The sequence below is a fragment of the Lepidochelys olivacea genome (genome assembly GCF_965140295.1).
Source record: "Lepidochelys olivacea isolate rLepOli2 genome assembly, chromosome: 11".
Classification (NCBI taxonomy): domain Eukaryota; kingdom Metazoa; phylum Chordata; order Testudines; family Cheloniidae; genus Lepidochelys; species Lepidochelys olivacea.
In genome coordinates this window covers 42,808,848-42,834,684 of record NC_140421.1, presented here as the reverse complement: position 1 = coordinate 42,834,684, position 25,837 = coordinate 42,808,848, and the positions used below count along the sequence as shown (strand labels likewise).

General features: G+C 39.3%; 1 protein-coding gene across 3 annotated transcripts in view; it reads left to right on the top strand.

Moving 5' to 3' along the window:
• The window catches only part of CHN1 (chimerin 1), a 167,709-nt gene that overhangs the window by 74,983 nt on the left and 66,889 nt on the right, over positions 1–25,837 (top strand). For all 3 annotated transcript variants that reach the window (XM_084643861.1, XM_084643859.1, XM_084643860.1), the window contains exon 7: positions 9,795–10,083. In XM_084643861.1, the coding sequence (XP_084499987.1) occupies positions 9,795–10,083 (289 nt within the window). The remainder of the gene's footprint in view (positions 1–9,794; positions 10,084–25,837) is intronic.

Sequence of the window (25,837 nt, the reverse complement as noted above, 5' to 3'; positions counted from 1 at the left end):
AGCACTTTCTGGAGATGTGTTCATTGCTTTGGTAGGTTTTGTTTTCTAGATAACCAACGTCCAAGACTGGGTTCAGTGTGTCTAGCGTATGTCAAAGCTTCTTGCTGAGCACATAGTTCATGTTTCACTACAGTCACTACTGTACTACAATTATCTACTGTAACTCATTCCACAGCAAGGGAGGATGGTCTTGTGGTCAAGGCACTGGACTGGAACTCAAGAGATCTTCCTTCATTTTCTGGCTCTGACAGACTTCCTGTCTTACTTTGGGCAAGTCGATTAATTTCTCTGTGCCTCAGTTCTCCATCTATAAAATGGGGGTAACAATATTTCCTTTCTTTGTCTGTCTTGTCTATTTCATGTGGTAAACTGGAATTTGGAAAAGAGACCGAAAGGAGTTAGTGGGAGTTGGTCACCTAACTTTCTTAGGCCCCTTTCAAAATCCCATCCAAATCTCTTTGGGGCAGGACCTGTATTTCACTGTGTTTATACAGTGCCTAGCACAATGTGGCCCTGATCTTGATTGAGGCCTGTAGGCACTACTGTAATTTAAATAATAAACAAACATAAAAATCCAGTAGCTCAAGTGTCAGAAGAAGCGTTACCCATATTCTATGTTGTGTTCTCTTCTTGAAGAAGGCCACTGGTCTAATTCCTTTCTGGCCCCCACCAGTAATGTTGCTCCCTCCCCCACCTCGTATCTTGAGGGCTGCAATTTAGACACACATCTTCCAGCCAGTCCTTTAGTTGCTCTCTTCTACTGTCTGCCTTAGCAAATGGGCTGCTTTATAAATATGCATTTGAGGAACCATTTTTAAAGCTTATTACTTATGCATTAAAAAAAATCATTCAGCGATAAATACCTTGGCCTTTTAAAGCTTCCCTCCCCCCCCCCCCCCCCCGGAAAAGAACGGGTTCCATATTGTTGTTTTATCTCATAGTTGTTTTTATCAAACACACTTTTAATTATTCAAGCACATAAAGCACTGTAAATAGTAAATGTATTAGTGCCAAATTTCCCCCTCACTGATACCTGTTTTATACTTAAGCTAATTCAATTGAGTTAAATGGCATTACTCCAGCTTTATGCCAGTGCTAGTGAGAGGAGAATCAGGGACATTTCTTTTAACATTCATAAACTACCAAATGGTGTTTAATACATTTGGTAACAAATATTTGTGTGTGTATATGTGCCACCTATACGGGACACACATTTAGGATGCCAGTTGGATGAAATCTTTTAAATTTATTCTGTTTCACTGAGTCCTAATAAAATGAAAATCACTGGTAGCATAGGTCATTTTAATGGGCATATTACTTTATAATGACTGTTTATCATCTGTTCTCTCCCATTTGTTAATTCAACAAGCATTTTAATGGCAGATCAGGCATCACACTAAGAGAATTAATTTTTTATAGATGGTGGAGCACCACAGAACAGTAATTCCTATTTGTGGTCTAAACTATTCCTCTGCAATTTATTTATGTAACCATGGTCAAGAGAAGTTAAGATGGAGGTACATAAAAACAGCAGTTTCTGTTTTGATTATGAGCATATCACCTGTTTTGACCTACTAAGATACGTTCCCCGGAGTACTATAATTATTATGTTTCGTTAGTAATTTAAAGCAAAATGTATTCAAAAAACTTCATAGTACAGAACTTTTTCTTTTTTAACTCCTACTAGGTTTTGTAATTCTAGGGGAACAGTGGGAAAGACTCTAGACTGTTTCAAACAGTAATATTTTAGTAAATAACAGCTGACATATGTATATAAAACATGGCACCTTTCATCCAAAGTGCTCACCAGTATATACAAACTACTATGTGTAGCTTTCACCTCATAAATCACTGAAATGTGGCCATGTCTTGTAAGGAAAGCAGCAGCTTTCAGACAGCACACAGCGATGTTAAACATTGTCAGGACAGAAAAATAAGAATTTCTTTTTCAGTTAAAACTACAGGATGACTTTGGAATTTAGAATTAGAATTTAGCCAGAACTTGAGGGCATACACCTCATCTCTCATAAGAAATATCATAGGAGTTCTAATGACTACAAATAATTAGAACCTTGGTTTTAAATTTCATCTAGACTACAGAACCAGAAGCATTTTACCACCCTTATTCAAAAGTAACTACAAGAATAGCAGCAGATGCTAGTGGTCTAATGGGGGCAGCGTACTGCAGCTCATGGGACACTGGACTGGGAGTTGATTGCTACTCCGTACTCTGAAACTGGCCTGCAATGTAACCATTGGCAAACCACTTAATTCATTTTCTTCATCTGTAAAATGGAGGCAAAGCACTTTGAGATCTCTGAATGAAAAGAGCTATGTAAGTACTACTCTGTCATTATTATTACTCTATTACTCAGCCATAGCCTAAACCCTTCTGTCATTTTATCCACTAGCCAAGCATTATAAGTCTAATTCACAAAAGTTTTTGGCTTTGTGCACCATCAATACTAAAGCAAATATCAGTAAAAGCACCTCATGGCAGGTTTTGAATCTTAAAATGGTTGGGTTTTTTTGTTTGTCTGTCTTTTACCTGCCAAGCTACTTGACTTTCTGTTCATCTATACGTACCAGTAGTTTACTCACTTTTAGATATCCCTAACCTCCCCTGGTTAATATAAATACTAATATTTTGTTAATTCCATTACTTCTTGCAATAAGAAGGCTTTACTTGCTATTAATTCCCTTTTTTAAAAATCGGTAATCAGTTTTAACAAATGTGTGTTGCTATTGTTTATTAAATATTATGGTAGTCAAGCAGTGAAACTTTATGGAGAACAAAATCAAGACAGCATGATCAGTAAATTGTATTGTGTGGTATACTGTTTACCAAAGAAATGAGTTCAGGCTGCAGGAATTTCAGAGGCCAAACTTGTGTTGGAAAAAGTAACCATAAAATGCAATGGTAGTCTGTAATTGGTCTTTAGCGAAGCTGCAGTCTTAATTTTGTCTTAACAACTGAGTTTGGTAAAAACAACTTTAACAAAATTTAAGACTCATGGAAATCTTTACATGATGATTTTTAATCCAGTGGGAGCTTTTAACCAAACATTTGACTCCAATGTTTGCAACCTAAATACAAGTGAAATAGCCTATTCAAAAAAACCTACTTAAACAATTTGTGTCATCCTGGTAGAAAAAGAAAGACTAAGTGAAACATAAATAGTGAAAAGCAAATTACACTTTTAAAATTCTTTTCCCCAGTTTTAAATGATACAAAAGAGGTATTAGGTATGGAAATTTCTTGTCTTAATACTGTCCGTTCAAGCCATATGTTTTCTTACATTCACAATTTAAATATTTATGTGGGTATAGGAAACTAATTTAAGAACAAGTTGTTTTTAGTATGAGAAAACTATGCAAGCAAAGAGATGGATTATAATCATGGTATGAAAACTGCTTAAATGAAACCAATGGGAATCACACACATTAGTGAAAACAAAGGTGCAATGTGGACCATGTTTTTACAGAATGCTATAGAATGATGGTCATCTCTCTATGATGATGATTCTGATGAAGTTTCCATTTCAAACCTGATTTTGCCCCCACCCTCCTACAATTTACCAGGAAAAAAAACAGTTCATATAGGACTCAAAATTAGAAGGCTAGACCTGAGATTAAGGTAGAATCTTTATGCAAATGTTGAAAATTGGTGGACACTAGGTTCCTAAATCATGATACCCTCATTATAGAAGGGTTAAAGCATAATTCCAACTTTTTGACCCTTAACAAAAAATCAGAAGGTAAAACAAGTTTTACTAGATATCCCCAGATGAGCTGTTTTTCCCAGAACCAAAATTTAGTTGATTAATTTGAATTTTCAAAAATTATTGATATTTTATTTAATAACATTTCTAGAAAATTTCTGCTCCAGGTATGTTACTATAGGGCATCAGAGGACTGCTGGAGACCTAAGCTTTCCTTTAAGAAAAATGTAAGGCTTCAAGCCCTTTCCCCAGCGGCAATAGACCACAAAGTGTAACCTGACCACTCAGGCGCTGCCAAGTCCAGGTGAGGCATTAGCCCTTCCTTTCCGTGGGGTATGTTCAGGAGAGGGGAACTAGTGCTCCTCTACCTTCACCACCCAATTAACCATGAGGGTCACCAAACAGAGAAAGCGGTGAATAATTAGTGTGTTCTGTAACTGCTCCTGAGTCAGAGCTAACCATTCACCTGGACCCCTCTGCTCCTGACAGCTCCTACCCTAGCATTAGGTCTCTGGTGGGACTTTCCCAAGGGGGCATAGGAGTAAGCTTCCCTCTTATGACTGTATTAAAAACTGAGGAAGTTCAACCCAAATAACTTTGCTAAGATTTGCTTGAGAACTGCAATCTTAACTCTTGGCTTTCTGTGTTTTAACATTTGAGGGATTTTTAAAGTCTGCATCTCCTGAAAGGTAATGTTCTCAGCTCATTGATCTGCACCTACTACTTTAATTTCATCTTAACAAATCTCTCTGATATATAGAAAGCACACTGGGACTTTGCATATTATTGACTCTGATTCACCACTGTTACTCCTGTTCGTGTAAAGCCAATGAAATCAATGAAGTTATATGGGCATAAAACAGGAGTAACATAGTGAAGTCAGAGTTAGTAAACTTTTCATCTCCATAAGATACTAATTTTAAAGCCAGTCATATTCTTTTCAGAGTATCTATTAGCAACTAGGAACAATGTTAAGGAAAATACTACTACACATTAATAACACAATTTTTGCCTAATAAATTGGCTCTAACATTTGTATAAGGTGACAAGTGAGAAAAATCAAGGAAACTCAGTTAAAGATAAAACAAAACATAATGTACTTCCATTGTTTGTTGTTATTTTTATTACATGTATTTGTAAAGCACTCATCATATGTAGTATCAGTTAGGTACTGCCTCTGCTCTTGATTCCTGCTACAGCAGTTGAGATCAGCTGCTGACACACTAAAGTGTACAGTCTTCAGATTCAGCTGGGAGGGCTGCTAGGAGGCAGTGAAGGGTCCCTTCATTTTCAGTGAAGGGTCATCAGCTGTGGACTTTGTTGCCTATCCTGATGAGACTGAGTCCAAGTTTGCTAACCTTCAGCGCACACTACAAATCCTGTATGTTTTCCCAGATGCTCTGAATTAGGAGAGTTAGAGATGGTGAGGGGGATGGGTGACAGTGGTGGCACTAACTCTGGATGCTGGTTTGTAATTATAGGTATTTTGTAAACACACAAGTGCATGTGCTTAAAGCAGTGCATAGGTACATTTTTTAAACAGCAAATTATATTAAGTTGGGGCAGTGAAGCATATTACAGAGGTGGATGAATGGCGGTATGTTGTACAATTGGTTTCACACTGTTGCATTTGTACTTTTAAAATCCATATGCATAGAGGATAAGAATGTTCTCGAAAATCTGGATGGTTTTGCAGTCATTAAACATCCTCCCTATGTTTCACCAGTGACTGCTGCATAAAGAGCAGGTAGCTGAGAGTCTGCATTACATCTTTTTAGGGATAAGGGACCTAATTGGTCTCTTCACTCCTTTATTTCTGGCCACTATTGCCGCTACACTTTAATCTACTTTCCCAGATTGTGTTATTCTCTCTGCTCTGTCTAGCCCGTTTGGCTGCCAGTGGGCAATCGCCTTTCAAGCAACTTTGAATTAAAAAAAGTCTTTTATCTTTAGGTCAGCTACTTGCAAACAAATGTGCAATAGATACACTAAGAATGTTATGATGACATGCAAAGTCCATTTTTTATTCTCTTTCTTGGCAAAGCTTCCAGTGTTCCACTGTTAACTGAAAGAGAGTGTACATTGTATATGTCTTGTTTTCTGTTTATTAAACAAAAAACAGCTGTTGCTAAAGCCTCCCTTTAGAAGGAGAATGTCAGGAAGTTCAAACATAAAATTTGTGACCTACTTAGTTCCGTGGTCATGCAGAAATGAACAAGGTATAGTAATGTTATAGATAAGGTAAAAATACCAAAAAATATGGCCTGATGGAAAAATTGAAACCAAGATATCTGTGTAGGTAAAACAAGGTCGAAAGGATTGAAACACAATTTTTTTTTAGTGGAGAGAGTATGCAGCTGCACCCATAAGATACATGTTGTAATTCATCAGAATAGTAATATTATGGAATAATAAAGAGATTTAAAAAGGGCAGACGGAAACAAAACCTGGAATTGTTGGAGAGAGAAATGCCTTCTAGACAGTAATAATAATAACCATGTAAAGAATCAGATGCTCTTTTCTCCTTACTAGTACTACCTTGAAAAAATACATCTCCCCAACTGCATACTGTAAAGAAGGAATAGCAGAGAAATAGGCTGGATTGGAATGTAGGGGGAAGCTATTTAACTTTCACCTGTTGCAGAAAAAACAATTTATTTCAGGTATCTTTTCCAAATTAGTGTGTTGCTGATTGAATTTCAGAACCACACATGAGGTCCATTTATCAAGTACCTTGCTTATGAGAGCACTCCTGGGTTAGGAGCATGCACCTGAAACTGATTAGGTACCTGGAGAAATACAGCTTTTCAGAGAGAAAGCGTGTGGTTCCCTAGAACTGTGCCAAAGAGTGAACAGGGGGGAAGTCTGGTCTGTTTGTGTTGTGTATGAGAGAGAGGTCAGTTTGCGGAAGTGGATGCTGAAAAGCTGGCATCACTGCTGATGCAGAATTAAGATTATGAACCATTGTCTAGTGGTTGTGCTAGTGGTAAGATGAAGATCTCTGGGTGAAGGCGTAGAGGATATGTACTGTTAGGGACCTTAACTTTCCATTTCCTTATTTTTGAGTTGTGTGTCAGGTATGTTGTGTGCAGCACCTTTAACAGGCACAAAAACACTATGTTGTGGATCAATGTACATGGGACTTGATCCTGCTCTTTTTGTTTTTGATGGGAAGAAGATCAGTCCCCTAAAATTTGTCCTTCCATCCTTCCTCTGTATTTTACTGTTGTGTTTGTCCGAACTTTGTATTAACATCTGAAGAATATTGCCAATCTTCAAATATACTTAGTAATGACAGGCCCCGAGAAGCTTGTCTGAGCCTTTATCTTCTCCTGTTTAGATTAATCCTCTCCTGATCCTTTCATTGCTAGAAAGCCAAGAAGTTTGATAAGTGACCTTCAGCTTATATAGAATTCTGTGACCCAGGTATTCTTAAGTTCTATAGGAGCATATTTTACAGATTTGAACAGCTCTTCACTGTTCTTAACTGTTCACTTCTTTATAAAAATCAATCTTTTTGTTTATTAGCCTCTACGGCTCTTTATTCTCAGGGTCCTGAATATATCTGAAACTTACTCAGTTCTGACTTCCTTTCCTGGAAAAGCCTAAAATCATAAAGGATATGCTGTGTGTGTTATTTCCATTGACTTTAATGGGAGTGTGTGATGGTTACCCACAAGAGCTCCAATGTGCTGAGCATTCTTACGGCACTGGGAGGTGAGGATATTCAGGATTTCACCGATGGAATAAATCTCATGATCAGGTCTGGGAGTAAATACCACTGTGCTCAGCAATAATTTAACAAATAAGGTGCAGAGCCTGTCTTCAGTGCAGGAGTCTGGCTGTGTCTCTATTGTTTTGCCTTTCATAAAATCTTTCAAAACTCTTCATTGGCACAGTAAAAACAAGTTAATGAAAAAGCCAGTGCATTGCCCTAAATATATACATGTATAATGGAGAAACTGACCCCCCTACTTACCAAAATATGTGGTGAGATGCTGTAATTGCGTGTTATCTCAGTTTGAATCATTCACCTGTTGCATTTTGTCACAAGCTAGGTTGTGAGCTCTCTGGGGTAGGAATTGTTTTTTAGACTGAGTTTGTACAGTACTTAGTACACGGGAGCTCTGATTCTGGAATGGTGCCCCTAAACTCTGTTGCAAAACAAATAACGATAAACAATTGAACATTGGAATTTCCAGACAAGTCCAATGGATGCTGTAGATCAGTATCCTGCCTCTGACAGTGACTACTATCAGTGCACTAGAGAAAGAAGGAAGAAACTCAGTAATGGAATAATCTTCCCACAGAAGAAATTTCTTCCTAAGGCCTGTCAGATATTGGTTGGCATATGACTTGAAGCTTGATAATTTATATACCTAAAAGGTTTTCATTTCCATTTTAATGTAACTGTGGCTGTTCTCATTATCTGTATAAATGGCTAAGTACTTGCCCTCAGTAATGCCTTGTAGCAATGAGTTCTACAGGATAATGTTGTGTTGTGTAAAAATGTTACCCTTTATCGTTTTTTAATTTCTTGCCTTTCAGTTTTGCTCTGTGAACTCTTCTTCCTTTATTATACGGAAATGTAAACAGAAACATTTGATTCATCTTGTGTATACTCCACCCACTAATTTGTATACATGTTTCATATCCCATCTTATTAGTGAACGGGATGTGAACTCCCCTAAAAGCTCCTTGAAAAGAACCTTAACTTTTATTTTTAAAGCACAGTTCTTGAATTTGCAGTTTGTGTTGGTTTATCTTTTTTTCCAGTTTAAATTGAAAACCAGAATGCTTAATTTTAATTGAGAATCAATAATTTTACCTACGTTCTGTTATTAAAATACATACCTTTTCAAGAACATTAATTACTTCTTTTGAAGAATACCTATGTTTCAACCTAATACTAGTCACACAATTTTGTGCTTTCATCTGTTTAGGTAGGCTCCCTTCAAAAGGCATACTTTTGTAGAGCACTTCTGTTTTCTGTTTGTTTGTTTTTTAACAGCAATATGCAGCTTTCATTTCAGAAATGAAATCTTAATGACGAGGTATTTTGTTTTTATGATTGATTTGGCTGGTTAGATATCATAAAGAAGTCTAATACCCTGAACAGCAGTACCTACTGCTGTCTGGCCAAGGAGTGACACTGGAGTCAGTAATGAAAGCAGCTTCTTGCTTCCATGCTCTTTGCAAGACAAGCATTGGCAGTTACCAAGTGCACACACTGATGTCTGTTCACGCATGTGCAGATGGCTTCAGAAAGCAAATTGTTCCAGGCTTTCAGTAAGATTTTTGAAAAGGTGCTTGAAGTCAGGTGGAGTCAACACACTCATTTATGGTTATTAAAAGGTTACATCAAAATGCTATTCAAACCAGGCTGCAGAATTACTAGCATCAGATTATGGCTTAAATATCCTGTATATTACAAAGGTTTGCTTGAAGCATAGCACAGAGGGCCTTTTGTAAAAAGCTTGAGGAGTTAGTCCTTGGCATTTGGCCAGCAATAAAGAAAGCTTGCCCTTGTGCCATTCTGTCCTCCACTGCTCAGATTCTGGCAGCAGTTTGACTTCAGTGTAATTGTTGGCACTAAAGCTAAACTGTACCCTGAATGGCCTCTTCCTACAAAAAGACAGGAGTACAGAGGTCTAACACTGCATCAAATCTCTTTATTGGTGTACTATAATAGAGGACTCTGTTATGAGAACTTTTCATATCAGAGAGGCAAGCAATAGACTATAGAGGCGCCGTACTAAAGAAATCCCTTAAACAGAGTGTGAAGTATTTTTCATTTTTTCCACAGGATAATGATGTGTCCAAACAGGATAAGAGAACAAATAGCTCGTTCTAGGGCAGGCATTAGTTTGGCTGTCTATCCACAGTTGTTGTTGTTCTACCCTTGTGTACAGTAGTTTAATTTTATATTCCTCCTCGTTCAGACCATACACAGCATAGTCACAGATTTAAATGATAGGGTATTTTTATTGTTTGCAAGGCATCACTTGCTTAATCTTTCTTTTAAAAATAAATATATATCTATGTGTATACTTTCCCATTTCATTGAGGCAGATTTGGAAATCAAACCAGGAACTTCAGACTCTACTACGATGGAAAACACTTTGTTGGGGAGAAACGTTTTGAGTCCATCCATGACCTGGTGACAGATGGATTGATTACTCTTTATATTGAAACCAAGGCAGCAGAATATATTGCCAAGATGACAATAAATCCAATTTATGAACACATAGGATATACAACCTTAAACAGAGAGCCAGCACACAAAAAACATATGCCAACCCTGAGAGATACATATGATGGCAAAGAATCTACAGGAGAAGATGAGGTAGCAGAGAAAAGGGTAAGCAACTGTTAAAACACACTTTTTTTTATTAGACTTTTATTTTATACTTTTAACTCAACTCCACTGAAGAATATTAAATATGTTTATAGGTGTTTAATCTAAATGGTTACATCAGATATTTTTGATTAATAGTAAGTTATATGTTAAGATGTTTTACTAATCTTTCCAAGTTTTCAAATGGAAATTTTTTGCATATTGCAAATGCCTCTGATTCATAAACTTTTATCAGAAGGTTCTTTGTTTTTTTAAAAGAAATTATTGCTATTACAAATGTCAATCCTCTGATATTCCAGAACGGCTAAAGATATTTAAACTTAATTACTGTGCAAAAAGACAATTGCCCTTTAATACAGAAATGTATTCCATAATCTATTCAGCATTCCCCATACAATGATAGTAAAGTTGTCCACTTTATAAATAAGTCTGTTCATTAACAAGATAAAATGTTAAAACATTTCACATGACCTAAGTTCAGCCTGTCATGAACTGACAGAACTATTTTTGGCCTCAACCAGGCTTATGAAGAAGGATATCTCTCTTCAGAGAGTTGCATTATCAACTGAGAACTAACTGCATTTGTGGGGTGGGGGAGGGCTTTAAAATAAATAAATAAATTTAGAACCAAATGCAGGATAAATTTCAGACTTTGTACTCTTGCAGATCATCTTTAATGTAATGTAGAAGACCCCAAAAACAGTTGCCATATAGCTTTGTTAACACGACAGATATGAAACTTGTTTTTAAATTCATATTAATACATTTTTAAAATAATGATAGTTTGTTAAAATAAATAACTAGAGGAAAAATTGATTGCATCTGTTTATTAAAAAGCCCATAAATGGTAATCTTTCTTAAGTGTGTGTTTAAAAATATTACTTAAAATATCTATATATTCATGCATATGTAATATGCGCTCTAGGCTCTCCTGTTTCAATGTTATTAAGCGTATTTTGCAAATTACTGTAAATCATAAAAGAAAATACTACGTTTAGGTCTGATTACATATTCATCTTCCCAATCAGAGATAAGGAACACATTTCTTGTAATCCTTACATGTATTGACATTTTGTGTCTACGCTGTTGTGATTGAACTTTTTTAATGTAGTAAATCGTAGAATCATAGAAGATTAGGGTTGGAAGAGACCTCAGGAGGTCATCTAGTCCAGCCCCCTGCTCAAAGCAGGACCAACACCAACTAAATTATTCCAGCCAGGGCTCTGTCAAGCCAGGCCTTAAAAGCTCTAAGGATGGAGATTCCACCACCTTCCTAGGTAACCCATTTCAGTGCTTCACCACACTCCTAGTGAAATAGCGTTTCCTAATATCCAACCTAGACCTCCCACACTGCAACTTGGGACCATTATTCCTTGTTGTCATCTGCTACCACTGAGAACAGTCTAGATCCATCCTCTTCGGAACCCCTCCTTCAGGTAGTTGAAGGCTGCTATCAAATTTCTATCAAATTGCTATCAAACTCTTCTCTTCTGCAGACTAAACAAGCCCAGTTCCCTCAGCCTCTCCTCATAAGTCATGTGCCCCAACCCCCTAATCATTTTCATTGCCCTCAATATATTGGAAAATATATTGATTCTAGCTGTCCATTTTAATCACCTGATTTCTTGCCTGAAACTAGCAGTGGTATAGGTCTAATTTACCTGGGTTCTGTTCCCTGGTGCCATTGACTTGCTGTCTGATGTTGAGCAAATCACTTAACCATTCTGTGCCTCCGTTTCCCTCCTTTTCTTTTCTTGACCTGCTGCTCACAAACCGGGTAGAATTAGTGGGGGAAGCAAAAGTGGATGGGAATCTGGGAGGCAGTGACCATGAGTTGGTTGAGTTCAGGATCCTGACGCAGGGAAGAAAGGTAAGCAGCAGGATACGGACCCTGGACTTCAGGAAAGCAGACTTCGACTCCCTCAGGGAACGGATGGCCAGGATCCCCTGGGGGACTAACTTGAAGGGGAAAGGAGTCCAGGAGAGCTGGCTGTATTTCAAGGAATCCCTGTTGAGGTTACAGGGACAAACCATCCCGATGAGTCGAAAGAATAGTAAATATGGCAGGCGACCAGCTTGGCTTAATGGTGAAATCCTAGCGGATCTTAAACATAAAAAAGAAGCTTACAAGAAGTGGAAGGTTGGACATATGACCAGGGAAGAGTATAAAAATATTGCTTGGGCATGTAGGAATGATATCAGGAGGACCAAATCGCACCTGGAGCTGCAGCTAGCAAGAGATGTCAAGAGTAACAAGAAGGGTTTCTTCAGGTATGTTGGCAACAAGAAGAAAGCCAAGGAAAGTGTGGGCCCCTTACTGAATGAGGGAGGCAACCTAGTGACAGAGGATGTGGAAAAAGCTAATGTACTCAATGCTTTTTTTGCCTCTGTTTTCACTAACAAGGTCAGCTCCCAGACTGCTGCGCTGGGCATCACAAAATGGGGAAGAGTTGACCAGCCCTCTGTGGAGATAGAGGTGATTAGGGACTATTTAGAAAAGCTGGACGTGCACAAGTCCATGGGGCCGGACGAGTTGCATCCGAGAGTGCTGAAGGAATTGGCGGCTGTGATTGCAGAGCCATTGGCCATTATCTTTGAAAACTCGTGGCGAACGGGGGAAGTCCCGGATGACTGGAAAAAGGCTAATGTAGTGCCAATCTTTAAAAAAGGGAAGAAGGAGGATCCAGGGAACTACAGGCCAGTCAGCCTCACCTCAGTCCCTGGAAAAATCATGGAGCAGGTCCTCAAAGAATCAATCCTGAAGCACTTGCATGAGAGGAAAGTGATCAGGAACAGCCAGCATGGATTCGCCAAGGGAAGGTCATGCCTGACTAATCTAATTGCCTTTTATGATGAGATTACTGGTTCTGTGGATGAAGGGAAAGCAGTGGATGTATTGTTTCTTGATTTTAGCAAAGCTTTTGACACGGTCTCCCACAGTATTCTTGTCAGCAAGTTAAGGAAGTATGGGCTGGATGAATGCACTATAAAGCGGGTAGAAAGCTGGCTAGATTGTCGGGCTCAACGGGTAGTGATCAATGGCTCCATGTCTAGTTGGCAGCCGGTATCAAGTGGAGTGCCCCAAGGGTCGGTCCTGGGGCCGGTTTTGTTCAATATCTTCATAAATGATCTGGAGGATGGTGTGGATTGCACTCTCAGCAAATTTGCGGATGATACTAAACTGGGAGGAGTGGTAGATACGCTGGAGGGGAGGGATAGGATACAGAAGGACCTAGACAAATGGGAGGATTGGGCCAAAAGAAATCTGATGAGGTTCAATAAGGATAAGTGCAGGGTCCTGCACTTAGGATGGAAGAATCCAATGCACCGCTACAGACTAGGGACCGAATGGCTAGGCAGCAGTTCTGCGGAAAAGGACCTAGGGGTGACAGTGGACGAGAAGCTGGATATGAGTCAGCAGCGTGCCCTTGTTGCCAAGAAGGCCAATGGCATTTTGGGATGTAGAAGTAGGGGCATAGCAAGCAGATCGAGGGACGTGATCGTCCCCCTCTATTCGACATTGGTGAGGCCTCATCTGGAGTACTGTGTCCAGTTTTGGGCCCCACACTACAAGAAGGATGTGGATAAATTGGAGAGAGTCCAGCGAAAGGCAACAAAAATGATTAGGGGTCTAGAACACATGACTTATGAGGAGAGGCTGAGGGAGCTGGGATTGTTTAGCCTGCAGAAGAGAAGAATGAGGGGGGATTTGATAGCTGCTTTCAACTACCTGAAAGGGGGTTCCAAACAGGATGGCTCTAGACTGTTCTCAATGGTAGCAGATGACAGAATGAGGAGTAATGGTCTCAAGTTGCAGTGGGGGAGGTTTAGATTGGATATTAGGAAAAACTTTTTCACTAAGAGGGTGGTGAAACACTGGAATGCGTTACCTAGGGAGGTGGTAGAATCTCCTTCCTTGGAGGTTTTTAAGGTCAGGCTTGACAAAGCCCTGGCTGGGATGATTTAACTGGGAATTGGTCCTGCTTCGAGCAGGGGGTTGGACTAGATGACCTTCAGGGGTCCCTTCCAACCCTGATATTCTATGATTCTATGATTCCCCATTTATAAAATTGATACTAATCCTTATCCAATTTTGTAAAGTGCTTGATGCGACCTACAGTTGAAAAGCACTGTGAAAGTAGTACGGTGTGACCATCTCTGACTGCCAAAGTTGACTCACCAATGTATACGAGAAACAATATGCATTTGAACATGTCTCCAGAATTTATCTCTAGTCCCAAATGAAGCCTATTCCATTAAAAATAGGTTTATCTTATTTACAGACTTCTTCATTTATTGGGAACAAGAAAACTGTTTCAAATCAATAGGTTGGGTCAACATTTTGAAATATTGGTTTGCCCCTATAAATGACAGCTGTAAGTAAAATACCTTTTTTTAATAGCATAGACCAGAGGTTCTCAAACTGTGGTCCACGAGCTCCATTCAGGTGGTCCACAGATAGTTCCCTCTAAGGTGCGCGTGTGGGTGATCATACACAAGAGAATGAAGGGCCACCCACCTAATTAGTGGAGCCGTGCAGGCGTGGCTCCACTAATTAGGTGTCTAGACCCTGGAAAAGATGCACATATAAGGTGAGGTTGTGGCCTTGGGAGGAAGGGGCAGTGGGGTGAGAAGAGGGGGTGAGAGGAATTTGGGACGTGCAGGGCTACAGCGGCCAGAAAAAGAGGTGACTTTCCCCAGCTCCAGGGCTGCAGCTGCTGGGGAGAGACAGCCCTGCTTCCCAGCCTCAGCTCTGTGGCTGCTGTGGAGGGGGAGAGAGGGAGAGACCTCCCTCCTCCCTAGCCTCAGCTCAGGGGCCGCCACGGCGGGGGGAGAGAGGGCACATCCGTTGCATTAGAAAGATAAGACTACTGACATTAAAATAAGAGTTGTGTGCTTTTATTTGTAGAACAAAATAACTTTAATATTAAGGCTTTTTTATATAGCGCTTTTATCCAAAGCACTTCACAGTAGTTAGCTAACGGTACAAACAACATTTGGAAAGATCATTAAGTGGTCTGCCAAGACTCTGCAATTTTCAAGTGGTCTGCGAAAAAAAAAGTTTGAGAACCACTGGCATAGACTGTCTAAATGGCCTTATATGCTTTTTCTTCAGTACTTAAGAAGCTTTTTCCACTCCCAATGAACTCAGAGGGGACTTAAGGGGACTCAGAACCTCACAAGATCAGGCTGTTAGTACTGAATTCTATAGATCCTAACAGTGGAGGATGTAAAATATTAGTAGAAAATGTCACCTGTTAATTACAGGTGAAGTTCAGTCAGGTGCAGAAGGCTGCCAGAAGGTCCTCCACACCACTTACACCACCTAACAAGGGCTTACATCGTGTTGGAGGGTCTTGAGTGGGCTTTCTGCACTGGCATTTCTTTCATCCTACAAGGGTTTGATTTAAGGCAAAACCTTGAACAGAAGTTCTGGAAATCATCAGATCATGGGGGGAGGTGGTGGTTGTGTGGTTTTTTTGGTAAATTCAACTCTTATCACATTTATCATACTTCACGTACTCACTACTATTCAAAGAGAGTACTGTCATTTTGTGAAGAGGTAATAGAATTTTGTTGTTTAGTGTCATAACATTTTCTGCACTGCCAGAAAAGTTTGTACAGTGTAAGGATGGTAGAGGAGGTTATTACGGAAGGACACTGTTTGTTTGTTTTTTCTTAGATGGATGCTGTCAAATCAGACTTCCATCAATAAAAATGTACATGTGTTTTCTCACAAAATAGATCAAGAACTATTGAGTAGTTCTCTCAAATTGAAATTTTAGATGAAAAGCCTTAGAGAGATTAGTCATGTAATTGCCACATCCCACACCCTTTGTTTGGAAGTTATAAGCATACATTTTGGAGACAAGGCAAGTTTGGCTAACAGTCTGGATTGGCCCGAAGCCCAGTTTTTATGAGTCTGGTCTCATTATTTGTTTTGGAACCTTATTGATGTGGGCATAGAAACAATGGGTCAGTCTATATTGCCAAAAAAATAATAATAATCACAGCAGCGAGACTCAGAGCCAGGGGCAACTGACTTGGGCTTGTGCTACAAGACTAAAAATAGCAGTGTAGATGTTCCCACTTGCACTGGAGCCTGGGCTCTGAGGGTGTGTCTACATTGCAATACAACACCAATGGCTGGCCCATGTCAGCTGGCTGGAGCCCAGGTTCTGGGACCCTGCGAGGGAGAAGAGTCCCAGAGTCCAGCACCCCATTTGGGGGAAGGGTTCCAAAGCCTGGGCTCCAGCCCGACCCTGACATCTACACTGCAGTGTTATAGCCCTGCAGCCTGAGCCCCGCAAGCATGAATCGGCTGACACAGGTCATCCGTGGGTGTTTTATTGCAGGTAAATATACCCTGATACCCTTCCCCATCGCTGGACTGAGCCCTAGTCAGTTGACCTGGCTTTGACACACTCTGCCATGTAGGTGTATTTTGCAGTGTAGATGTAACTAGTGAGACGCACACTCCATAGCATGGATAAATGCAGAGGCTGCAATTTCATTTATAACTATTACCAAGCTGGAGTAACGCCCCAAGTTACCCAGCAGGGTTATTCTAGTGTGGACTTCAACTGGCACCCATGGCCCCAGGTACTACAAACTTGAGGGTGGGTGTGTAGGCCATGCCCATGCTATACCCTTAGGCCTGCTCCAGCATCCTCCCAGCCCCATCAGAGTCACACCTCAGCTAACAAGGTGAGCATTTGAACGGTTTTTGGTTCACATGGTCAATATAGACCCCACTAGTGTCTTCATGCAACACATTATGAGAATTTACCACTTTCAGCTAAGTTTTATAAAGAATATTAAAATTGTGTGATACACAATACGCATTTTTATATAAATGCTGTGTCACTTGTGTAAAATATTGTATGTGTTTCAGAAATGCTTAGCAGAAAGTGACCCCAAACACTGGATAATAGGAAATATTTCCTTGCCTTTTTAAAAAATTGCCTGCTATATAACATACATTGTTGTTATAGCCCTGTCGGTCCCAGGATATTAGCAAGACAAGGTTGGTGAGGTAATATCTTTTATTAGACCACCTTCTGTTTGGGAAAGGTACTGAGAGTGTTACAGCTAAATACAAGATTGAGCAGATAGTACCTATTCCCGACCTGAAGAAGAGCTCTGTGTAGCTCGAAAGCTTGTCTCTTTCACCAACAGAAGTTGGTCCAATAAAAGATATTGCCTCACCCACCTTGTTTCTGCTATATAAAGATATTTTATGGATAGTGATAGCGCACAATACAAAGTAGTTGTATCCGCAGTTAAGCTGCAGACCCTAGCCTTCTCCAGCAAACTAAACATTTATTGTCTGCATTAGAAACTTCCAGAGCCCCTTAAAAATACGGTACTGTACAAAAGTTAATACACTGTTTTTTTTTATGATATGCTGATATTTGTCGCTGTTTGTTTAATGGCTGTATTTATAAAAAAAATAGGGATGTCAACCAACTAAAAAACTAATTGTGATTAAACAATAATAGAATACCATTTATTTAAATATTTTGGATGTTTTCTACATTTTAAAATATATTGATTTCAATTACAACACAGAATACAAAGTGTACAGTGCTCACTTTATATTATTATTTGTATTACAAATATTTCCACTGTAAAAATGATAAAAGAAATAGTATTTTTCAATTCACCTAATACAACTACTGTAGTGCAATCTCTTTATCATGAAAGTTGAACTTACAAATGTAGAATTATGTACAAAAAATAACTGTATTCAAAAACAAAACAATGCAAAACTTCAGAGCCTACAAGTCCACTCAGTCCTATTCCTTGCTCAGCCAATCGCTCAGACATACACATTTGTTTACATTTCCAGGAGATAATGCTGCCTGCTTCTTGTTCACAATGTCACCTGAAATTGAGATTAGGCGTTCACATGTCCCTGTTGTAGCTGGCCTCGGAAGATATTTACATGCCAGATGCACTAAAGATTCATACGTCCCTTCATGCTTCTACCACCATTCCAGAGGACATGCGTCCATGCTGATGACGGGTTCTGCTCGATAACCATCCAAAGCAGTGCGGACTGATGCATGTTCGTATTCATCATCTGAGTCAGATGCCACCAGCAGAAGGTTGATTTTCTTTTTTGATGGTTTGGGTTCTGTAGTTTTCACATTAGAGTACTACTCTTTTAAGACATCTGAAAGCATGCTCAACACCTTGTCCCTCGTCCCACTTCAGATTCTTAAATCTTGGGTCGAGTGCTATAGCTATATTTAGAAATCTCACATTGGTACTTTATTTGCATTTTGTCAAATCTGCAGCAAACGTGTTCTTTAAATGAACAGCATGCTGAGTCGTCATTCGAGACTACTATAACATGAAATATATCGCAGAATGCATGTAAAACAGAGCTGGAGACATGCAATTCTCTCCCAAGGAGTTCAGTCACAAATTTAATTAATGTATTGTTTTTTTAATGAGCGTCATCAGTATGGAATCATGTCCTCTGAAATGGTGTCCAAAGCATGAAGGGGTATACGAATGTTTAACATATCTGGCACATAAATACCTTGCAATGCCAGCTACAAAAGTCCTATGCGAACGCCTGTTCTCACTTTCTGGTGATTCTGTAAATAAGAAGTGGGCAGCTTTATCTCCCATAAATGCAAACAAACTTGTTTGTCTTAGCAATTGGCTGAACAAGAAGTAGGATTGAGTGCACTTGTAGGCTCTGAAGTTTTGCATTATTTTGTTTTTGAATGCAGTTATTTTTTGAACATAATTTTACATTTGTAAGTTCAACTTTCATGATAAAGAGATTGCACTACAGTACTTGTATTAGGTGAATTGAAAAATACTATTTCTTTTGTTTATCATTTTTACAGTGGAAATATTTGTAATACAAATAATAATATAAAGTGAGCACTGTACACTTTTCCGAGTGGTAGCCATGTTAGTCTGTATCAGCAAAAATAAGGAAGAGTCCTTATGGCACCTTAAAGACCCAAATAAATTTGTTAGTCTCTAAGGTGCCACAAGGACTCCTTTTTGTTTTTAATGTACACTTTGTATTCTGTGTTGTAATTGAAATCAATATATTTGAAATGTAGAAAAACATCCAAAAATATTTAATAAATTTCAGTTGGTATTCTATTGTTTAACAGTACAATTAAAACTGTGATTAATCAACAGCCCTAATTAAAAAAATGATATTTCTCCATTGTTTACATTAATATAAATGATGATTAGAATGATTTAACCTCCATATAAAGCAACTCTATACTCATTCTGTAGTCGTTTATACAGATTGAGAAGTTTTTCTTTGTCTTCAGTGATAGAAAGGGAAGCATTAAATCCCTGTTGCTCAAATTGAAATATATAAGCCAACTGGAATGGGACAAGTCTAACAGCAGATGCAAAGAAAATTGTAGAAAGTTAAACATGACAGAAGATGCTGTTTTATTATCTGAATGGTGCTTGTAATAATATTCACTAAAGGGAATTATTCCAGTAGATGGAGGAGAAAATAATTTCTGAAGGGCTCTGTATTTTATGAATGTGCATCTTCATAAGCCTTATCCTGCAGCTTCATAGCTTCTCCCTAATTTTTCACCTCTTGGGGATAAAGACTTATGTTTTCTCCATGGCACAAGGGAGGAAAAAGCTTCTCTGTCTAAAGTAGGGATGAATCATAGAATATCAGGGTTGGAAGGGACCTTAGGAGGTCATCTAGTCCAACCCCCTGCTCAAAGTAGGACCAATCCCCAATTTTTGCCCCAGATCCCAAATGGCCCCCTCAAGGATTGAACTCACAAGCCTGGGTTTAGCAGGCCAATGCTCAAACCACTGAGCTATCCTTCCCCCCAAATGAGCTTGTACCCAAATCATATGCTACACACCTGCAGACTCTGTGGACATTCTGATCAGGGTATAATACAGGCTTTGTGATACAGGCCTGCCTGTCATCATAAGTGAGACAAATGGTGATGTGTAAAAATAATTTCTGGAGAAGAACAAACAGAGCACAAGGACACACAGGCTTGGCTGGGGTTGTAATTTTACATTCTATCATAAAAGCGCAGAGGATACAAAGCACCCCATAAACATCAAAATAAAATATTAGAGTCCTAAGCCTAGTAGTAAATTCAGTAAGTGGCAGTGTTTGGGAATCCAAGGATACATGAGATGTCTCTATGGAAATTAACTTTAATTTATAGCAGTAGAAATTTGTGTATTTGGGTGAATTTAAAAAAATTATTGTGATTGATGGGAGAGCCTTAATAGCTGGCTTTAGCAAAGGAGAAAGATTTAAAGACCATGAAAGATGCAAAGTTGACAAACTATGCAGTCTTTGGATGAGGATTGCAAAACACAAACCATCATGATGAGCAGAAGCATTGGGTGCTGTAAGGGATCTATAACTATATTGTTGTGTGACTTAAGATTAGTTTTTAATGGGAAAAGCATGAGACTCTAATTGACCACTTGTTATGTGTGTCACTGATTACTTGAAGGCCTTTGACTGCTTGTCATATACAAGTGTAAATAGAAAATCAAAACTGTTTTAGTTTACTGATTTTTTACTTTCATGACCTTTGACAGAATTAATAAAGTTAGAGCATTAACTGGTGGGTTTGAGAATTGAAAAAGGGAGTGGGCTTGACATGGCTGAATGCTCTTAACATACCATTTCAGCACAGCAGCTAAAAATACAAAGATAGTTCTTCAAATAATCTGTAGGCTGTTCAGAAAGCAAAGTTATGCTGCCATTATGGTCCTTTGAGTTAGGGAGACAAGCCTAAAGACTCCGTTGAAAGTGTGTTCCACCTGAAGTGGCCTAATGCAGAAATGGCAATAGTTCCCAATATCCCAGAGCCAGAGCTGTTTCTGCACTTCACTCCTTGAATAGTTGACAAATCATTGCAAATCCTCCTCCTTCAGAAGGTAATTGTCACAGTAGAGTTAGTGGCCTGCAAGCAGATCAATTGATTCGGTTAAATACTTCATGTAAGATGACAGCTCTATTGAATTAATAAATATATAGATACTTATTTACCTGTTTGTCAAGGTGATTGTCAATTATCTGGCACTGATTTAAATTAACATAATTTTTTTACTTCACTAAAATATTGGCATTTTAAAATATTACAAAAGTGAAGTCTATCTAAGGTTGAGCTGTGCTGCTACATATCCTCTGTCTCTCAGAATGAAGTGCCTACTTTAAATAGTTGCAGATTAATTGTATGTTAAGATCGATGCAAATTAAATTTAATAGTCATTGTTATTTACATAAGAAATGACTTACACTTCTGCAAGAAAAGTTACAATAAAAGTAATTGCACTGGCTGTGAACAAGGACCTTCTAGTCCCTCGTGCCAACATATTGCCTGAGATGGAAAGAGTTAAGTAAAGTCTTGGAGAAGCAATTCTCCAACAACAATATTTTTGTTATTTTTTTTAATATTGATAATAGTAACAGCCATTCTTACCTTTCCATGACGATAAATTGGGTCTGATTCTGCATGCAATGCTGATCAAAGAGATCTAGAACAGTGAATCTTTATGATGTTCCCAATATGCCTTAATTGAAAACAAGCTCCTCATGCTAGCTCCTGAGTCTAGTTAGTACTAAGAGCCTGGAGGTAGTGTAAATCTCTATATGCATTTCTAATAAACCCATCACCATTGTATCCAGGAGCCATAACAAAGTTAAGATCACAGTTATATATGTCCAAAGGTAGACCTAGCTTCCCTAATTTAGGCTGCCATCTCAGGTGATGATATTGAGAAATATACCTGAGTCCTTATGCCCCCCTGGTGTTGAGGAAAAGTCTGCTTAAAGAGCTTCCAGAGCGCCTTACATGGCAAAGGTCAGGCTCAGGCAGATCTTCAGTGGTAGTGTTTTATGTAATAGTCCTTTACTGAAAGAACATTCTGCCTGTGAGAATTTCACACTTTGGTCAAAATTTCTGTGGCAGAATATGGGGGGAGAGGTGGTCCCTGACAATATTTAACCCTTTATCATTGAGAGCTTTAAAGCTAAGGACCAGAAACTTGAAACTGATCTGGAATCTGAATTGGAGTCAATGAAGAGCATGATGTATCCTTGTTGGTCAGTCTTGCTTAGCAGACACAGCACGTTAGACTAGTTGTAGTTTCCAGATGGCCTTCAAGTTGATCCCAATCAGATTGTATTGCAGTCATTTGCCCTGGAGCCAATGAAAGCATAGACCACCTTGCGTAGGTCCTAGGGTGACTAGATGAAACAAACAAAATATCGGGACACATGGGGGAAGCAAAAAAGAAAAGGGGGGGGGGCAACCAGACCAGAGTTGCCAAAGCAGAAAAGAACAGCCAGAGCGGCCAAAGCCACAATATCGGGACAAATGGCGTCCTGACCGTGCATTGGTCGGGACTCAGGACAAAGAACTAAAAATTGGGATTTTTATCGGGATGTCTGGTCACCCTAGTAGGTCCATAGATGGATGAAGACATTCTTGGGTACTTGTTGTTTGAGTGTCCAGAAGAAGTGATACGCCCAGTAGGGGCTGAGACAGCACACCACTTTAACAATCAAGGGCAGTGGTAAGGTCTAGCTGTTACAAGTTGTTTGAAATACTTTCTTTCTACCAGCACTGCTTCAGTCTTACCAGGTAGCGTTCATGGGAGGATAGTGGGGTGTGGCGTTAAAGCCTCTTTACGCACACCCCTATCAACAAAAAAGTACCATTAAAAATGCAACTGTCCTTCAATGGTAAATGCTTTCCTTTCAAATATTTATAAAGACATTGAGTGCTGAAGAATCCTGTGGGTTAACTTGATGAGATTGTCAACTCTTTTCTCACAAATGTTCCCTCACAAGTCCCTGGATAGATGTCTATAACAATCATTCTGTACATTTAGTATAATTTATAAATAAAACATAACTCTGTGGAAGGTAAAAAGTCAATCTATTTATTTTGTGCCTAGTGCTGCTTCTAACAGAGGCGTCCAAGACCACACAGCCTTGTCAATACCAAGAATGTCCCTCACACTGTGAAGAGACCCTTTTTTTTAGGTAGCTGCTCCTGCACAGTCCACTTCAGTGCATTTGGGCTGCCACATCCTCCTTATCTTTTATCTCCTTCCTCTCTTCCCTCTAGCATGCACTGTGGGAGGGATTACACTTAAAGGGATGGTACCCATTCATTCTGAAACAAGATCACTAATAATTACTTAAGCATACAAGCAGCCATTAAGAGTGTTTTATTATTATTTAAGGCCTGGTAAAAGTGGGTGAGTGGAATAATAAGTTAGTTTCCAGTGTGAGGACATGCGGAATATAAAGAACACTTTAAAGTAATATGCAAGAAATATTTTCTATAGATTGCTGAGAGAGGTATTTTCCATTCATATTAACTTAGAGCAATTGACACCTTACATTACTTTCATTCTGTGGTTGTAGTAAAGCAGATACATAAAAAGACCATACAAACTGTTCTTGCTTTAGGAGCCAAAACTCCCAAATTAAATGTAAAGATATTTTTCTTACAATAATCCATGCTCTGCAGAAGATCTAGCCTTGAAATTCCAATGTGTCTTGCTCAGAAAGGATCAGTTAGTCACACTCTAGCCAGTCTCCAACTGTGGACTACATCTCAGTTCCCTGCTTCCTCAGTATTTCTGCTGCTTCCAATCTGAATTCTTTCTTTCCTTTTATCTTTGCTAACTCAAATTAGGTTCTCAGCTGGCCACTGTTTATTCCTGCATTTTATTTAAGAGGATGTGTACTAAAAGACTGTCACCCAGCTGATTCCAATTAACCCCTCAGGTCCTATGAAAGAGTTTGCGTGTCCAAAGAATGTTAATGTAATGGTCACACAATAATGTCACGAAGGTGAAGTTAAAGTTGCTGGCACCTATCAGGGGTTCACCTGCATTACTGCCTATTAAGAACATGAGTTAAAAATACATACATACATTACACAAGATATTAAAGATATTAAAAATCTAGGAAATGCACAAAGGTGCATTGTATTTCTAACACAAGGCACCTTTGTTTCATAATACTGTGTCCCTGTAGAGAAGCCAGTGTAGCATCTTCCCTTCCTTGTAGGTGTACTATTAATACTGTACACCACAGAGCAGTAATTTAATTATTTGTCTCATATATACATGTCTCTGACACTTAAGGAGATGATGTCCCACCACACTGACTTTTGCTCTTATCACTTAAGTGCTCTAATACTGCTGGGCAAATTAGGTTAATCTACAGAGGTGCTTTAGCTCTGTCTAATTATACTTGGATAATTGACTGCCATTTGGAATCACAGGGCCCAACCTGTCAGGTGCTGAATGTTCTCCTTGGTTCACAGAATCAGGCCCTCAGCAAAGACTGGGAGAATGGTTGCCTTCGATATACCCTTTTTCTTTTTGGTTCAGGAATTTGGAATATTTCTGTATGAGTAGTGTGAATGACTGTTAAGACTGTAAAGCAGCCCCATTGCTGTAAAATTAAGATTGGAGAATTCTGCTTCTGTGGTCACTATTCAAATGAATCTGTTAGATGAAATAAGATATTATTCCTTTTTATGTTTGTCAGATAATTTAGTATGGGCACAGAGATCTAAGGTAGGTTGAGTGCCTTACTTGTAAAGTACAGCCATTTCTAGGGTTCCTAATATTGTAGGTTCGGGGTGGAGGGTTGTTTGGTTTTGTTTTTTAAACTTGAGCATTCAAACCATTGCAATCTAAACTTGACCTTGGAAATTTCCTTCATTTTTTTAAGTAGTCACAGCATAGGGATGGGAAATGAAGGAAGGTTGGTGGGGGGCTTCCGTCTTATTTCCTGATGCCAGAAGAGGATCGCCTCACTAGCGCACGTCTGCTAAGACCTTAGGAGAGGTGCACATCCCTTGTGAATCTCGGGAAGTGCACAGAAGTAGGGCTCCACCGAGGTAAGTGCATCAACCCCTAATGAGCCTTAGGAGGGTTGTCGTGTCACCACAATCCTGACAAATGGTGGGAGCTTGTTGTTTTTCTTCCCCTGTGGGTCTTGGGGTAGGTGTGGGCCATAACGAGCTCTCATAGCTATAGGTGCGTATATGGGGGAGTGGGACTTTGGGCACATTAGTGAGAGTAAACTTTTGGCGGAGGCTCCAAGGAGCTCCGAGCAAAGAGCGTTTGGAAGAAGAGCTGAGGAACAGGTATTCACTGCAGGAGAAGGCAAGGAGGGAGTCATTAGCACTTCCCTACCTTCTTGAACGGACCAAATTCTGTGGCTCACGCTAGCCTAATTCCTCTGTGATGAAGTACAGAAAATTAAGTGTCAGGTGGAGCAGGGAAAGAAGTGTTGTTTTTTTCTCCTGTCTTGTCCTGCTTTACCACTGAACTGCTCTTGAGGCCCTCCCAAAATTATTGGGTCTGTGGAAAGAGAATGAGGGATAAGGACATCCCTACCCTGTGACTTGCTCAGAGATATGAAGAGGCTTCCTGGAACAGAGGGGTACAGAGAACGATGCTTAGGATAAGCTCATGGTGCAGCAGGACAAGGCAAGGAGAAAGATTAATTACCCCATATAATAGCTGGCCTGGAAAATCAGCTCCGGTGTACAGTTTATAAGATAATATAGCTATCTGCTATGGAGAGATGAGTTTCCTGATACCCATCCTGCAGACCCAAGCATGCCCCAAAAAAGGGATCAGATTTCTCTTCCAAGCATAGTTCACCCTGACGTCTCCACCAAAGGACAAATTGCATGTAGTCTGTGAGGGGAATTTTTATCACTGCAAAAAT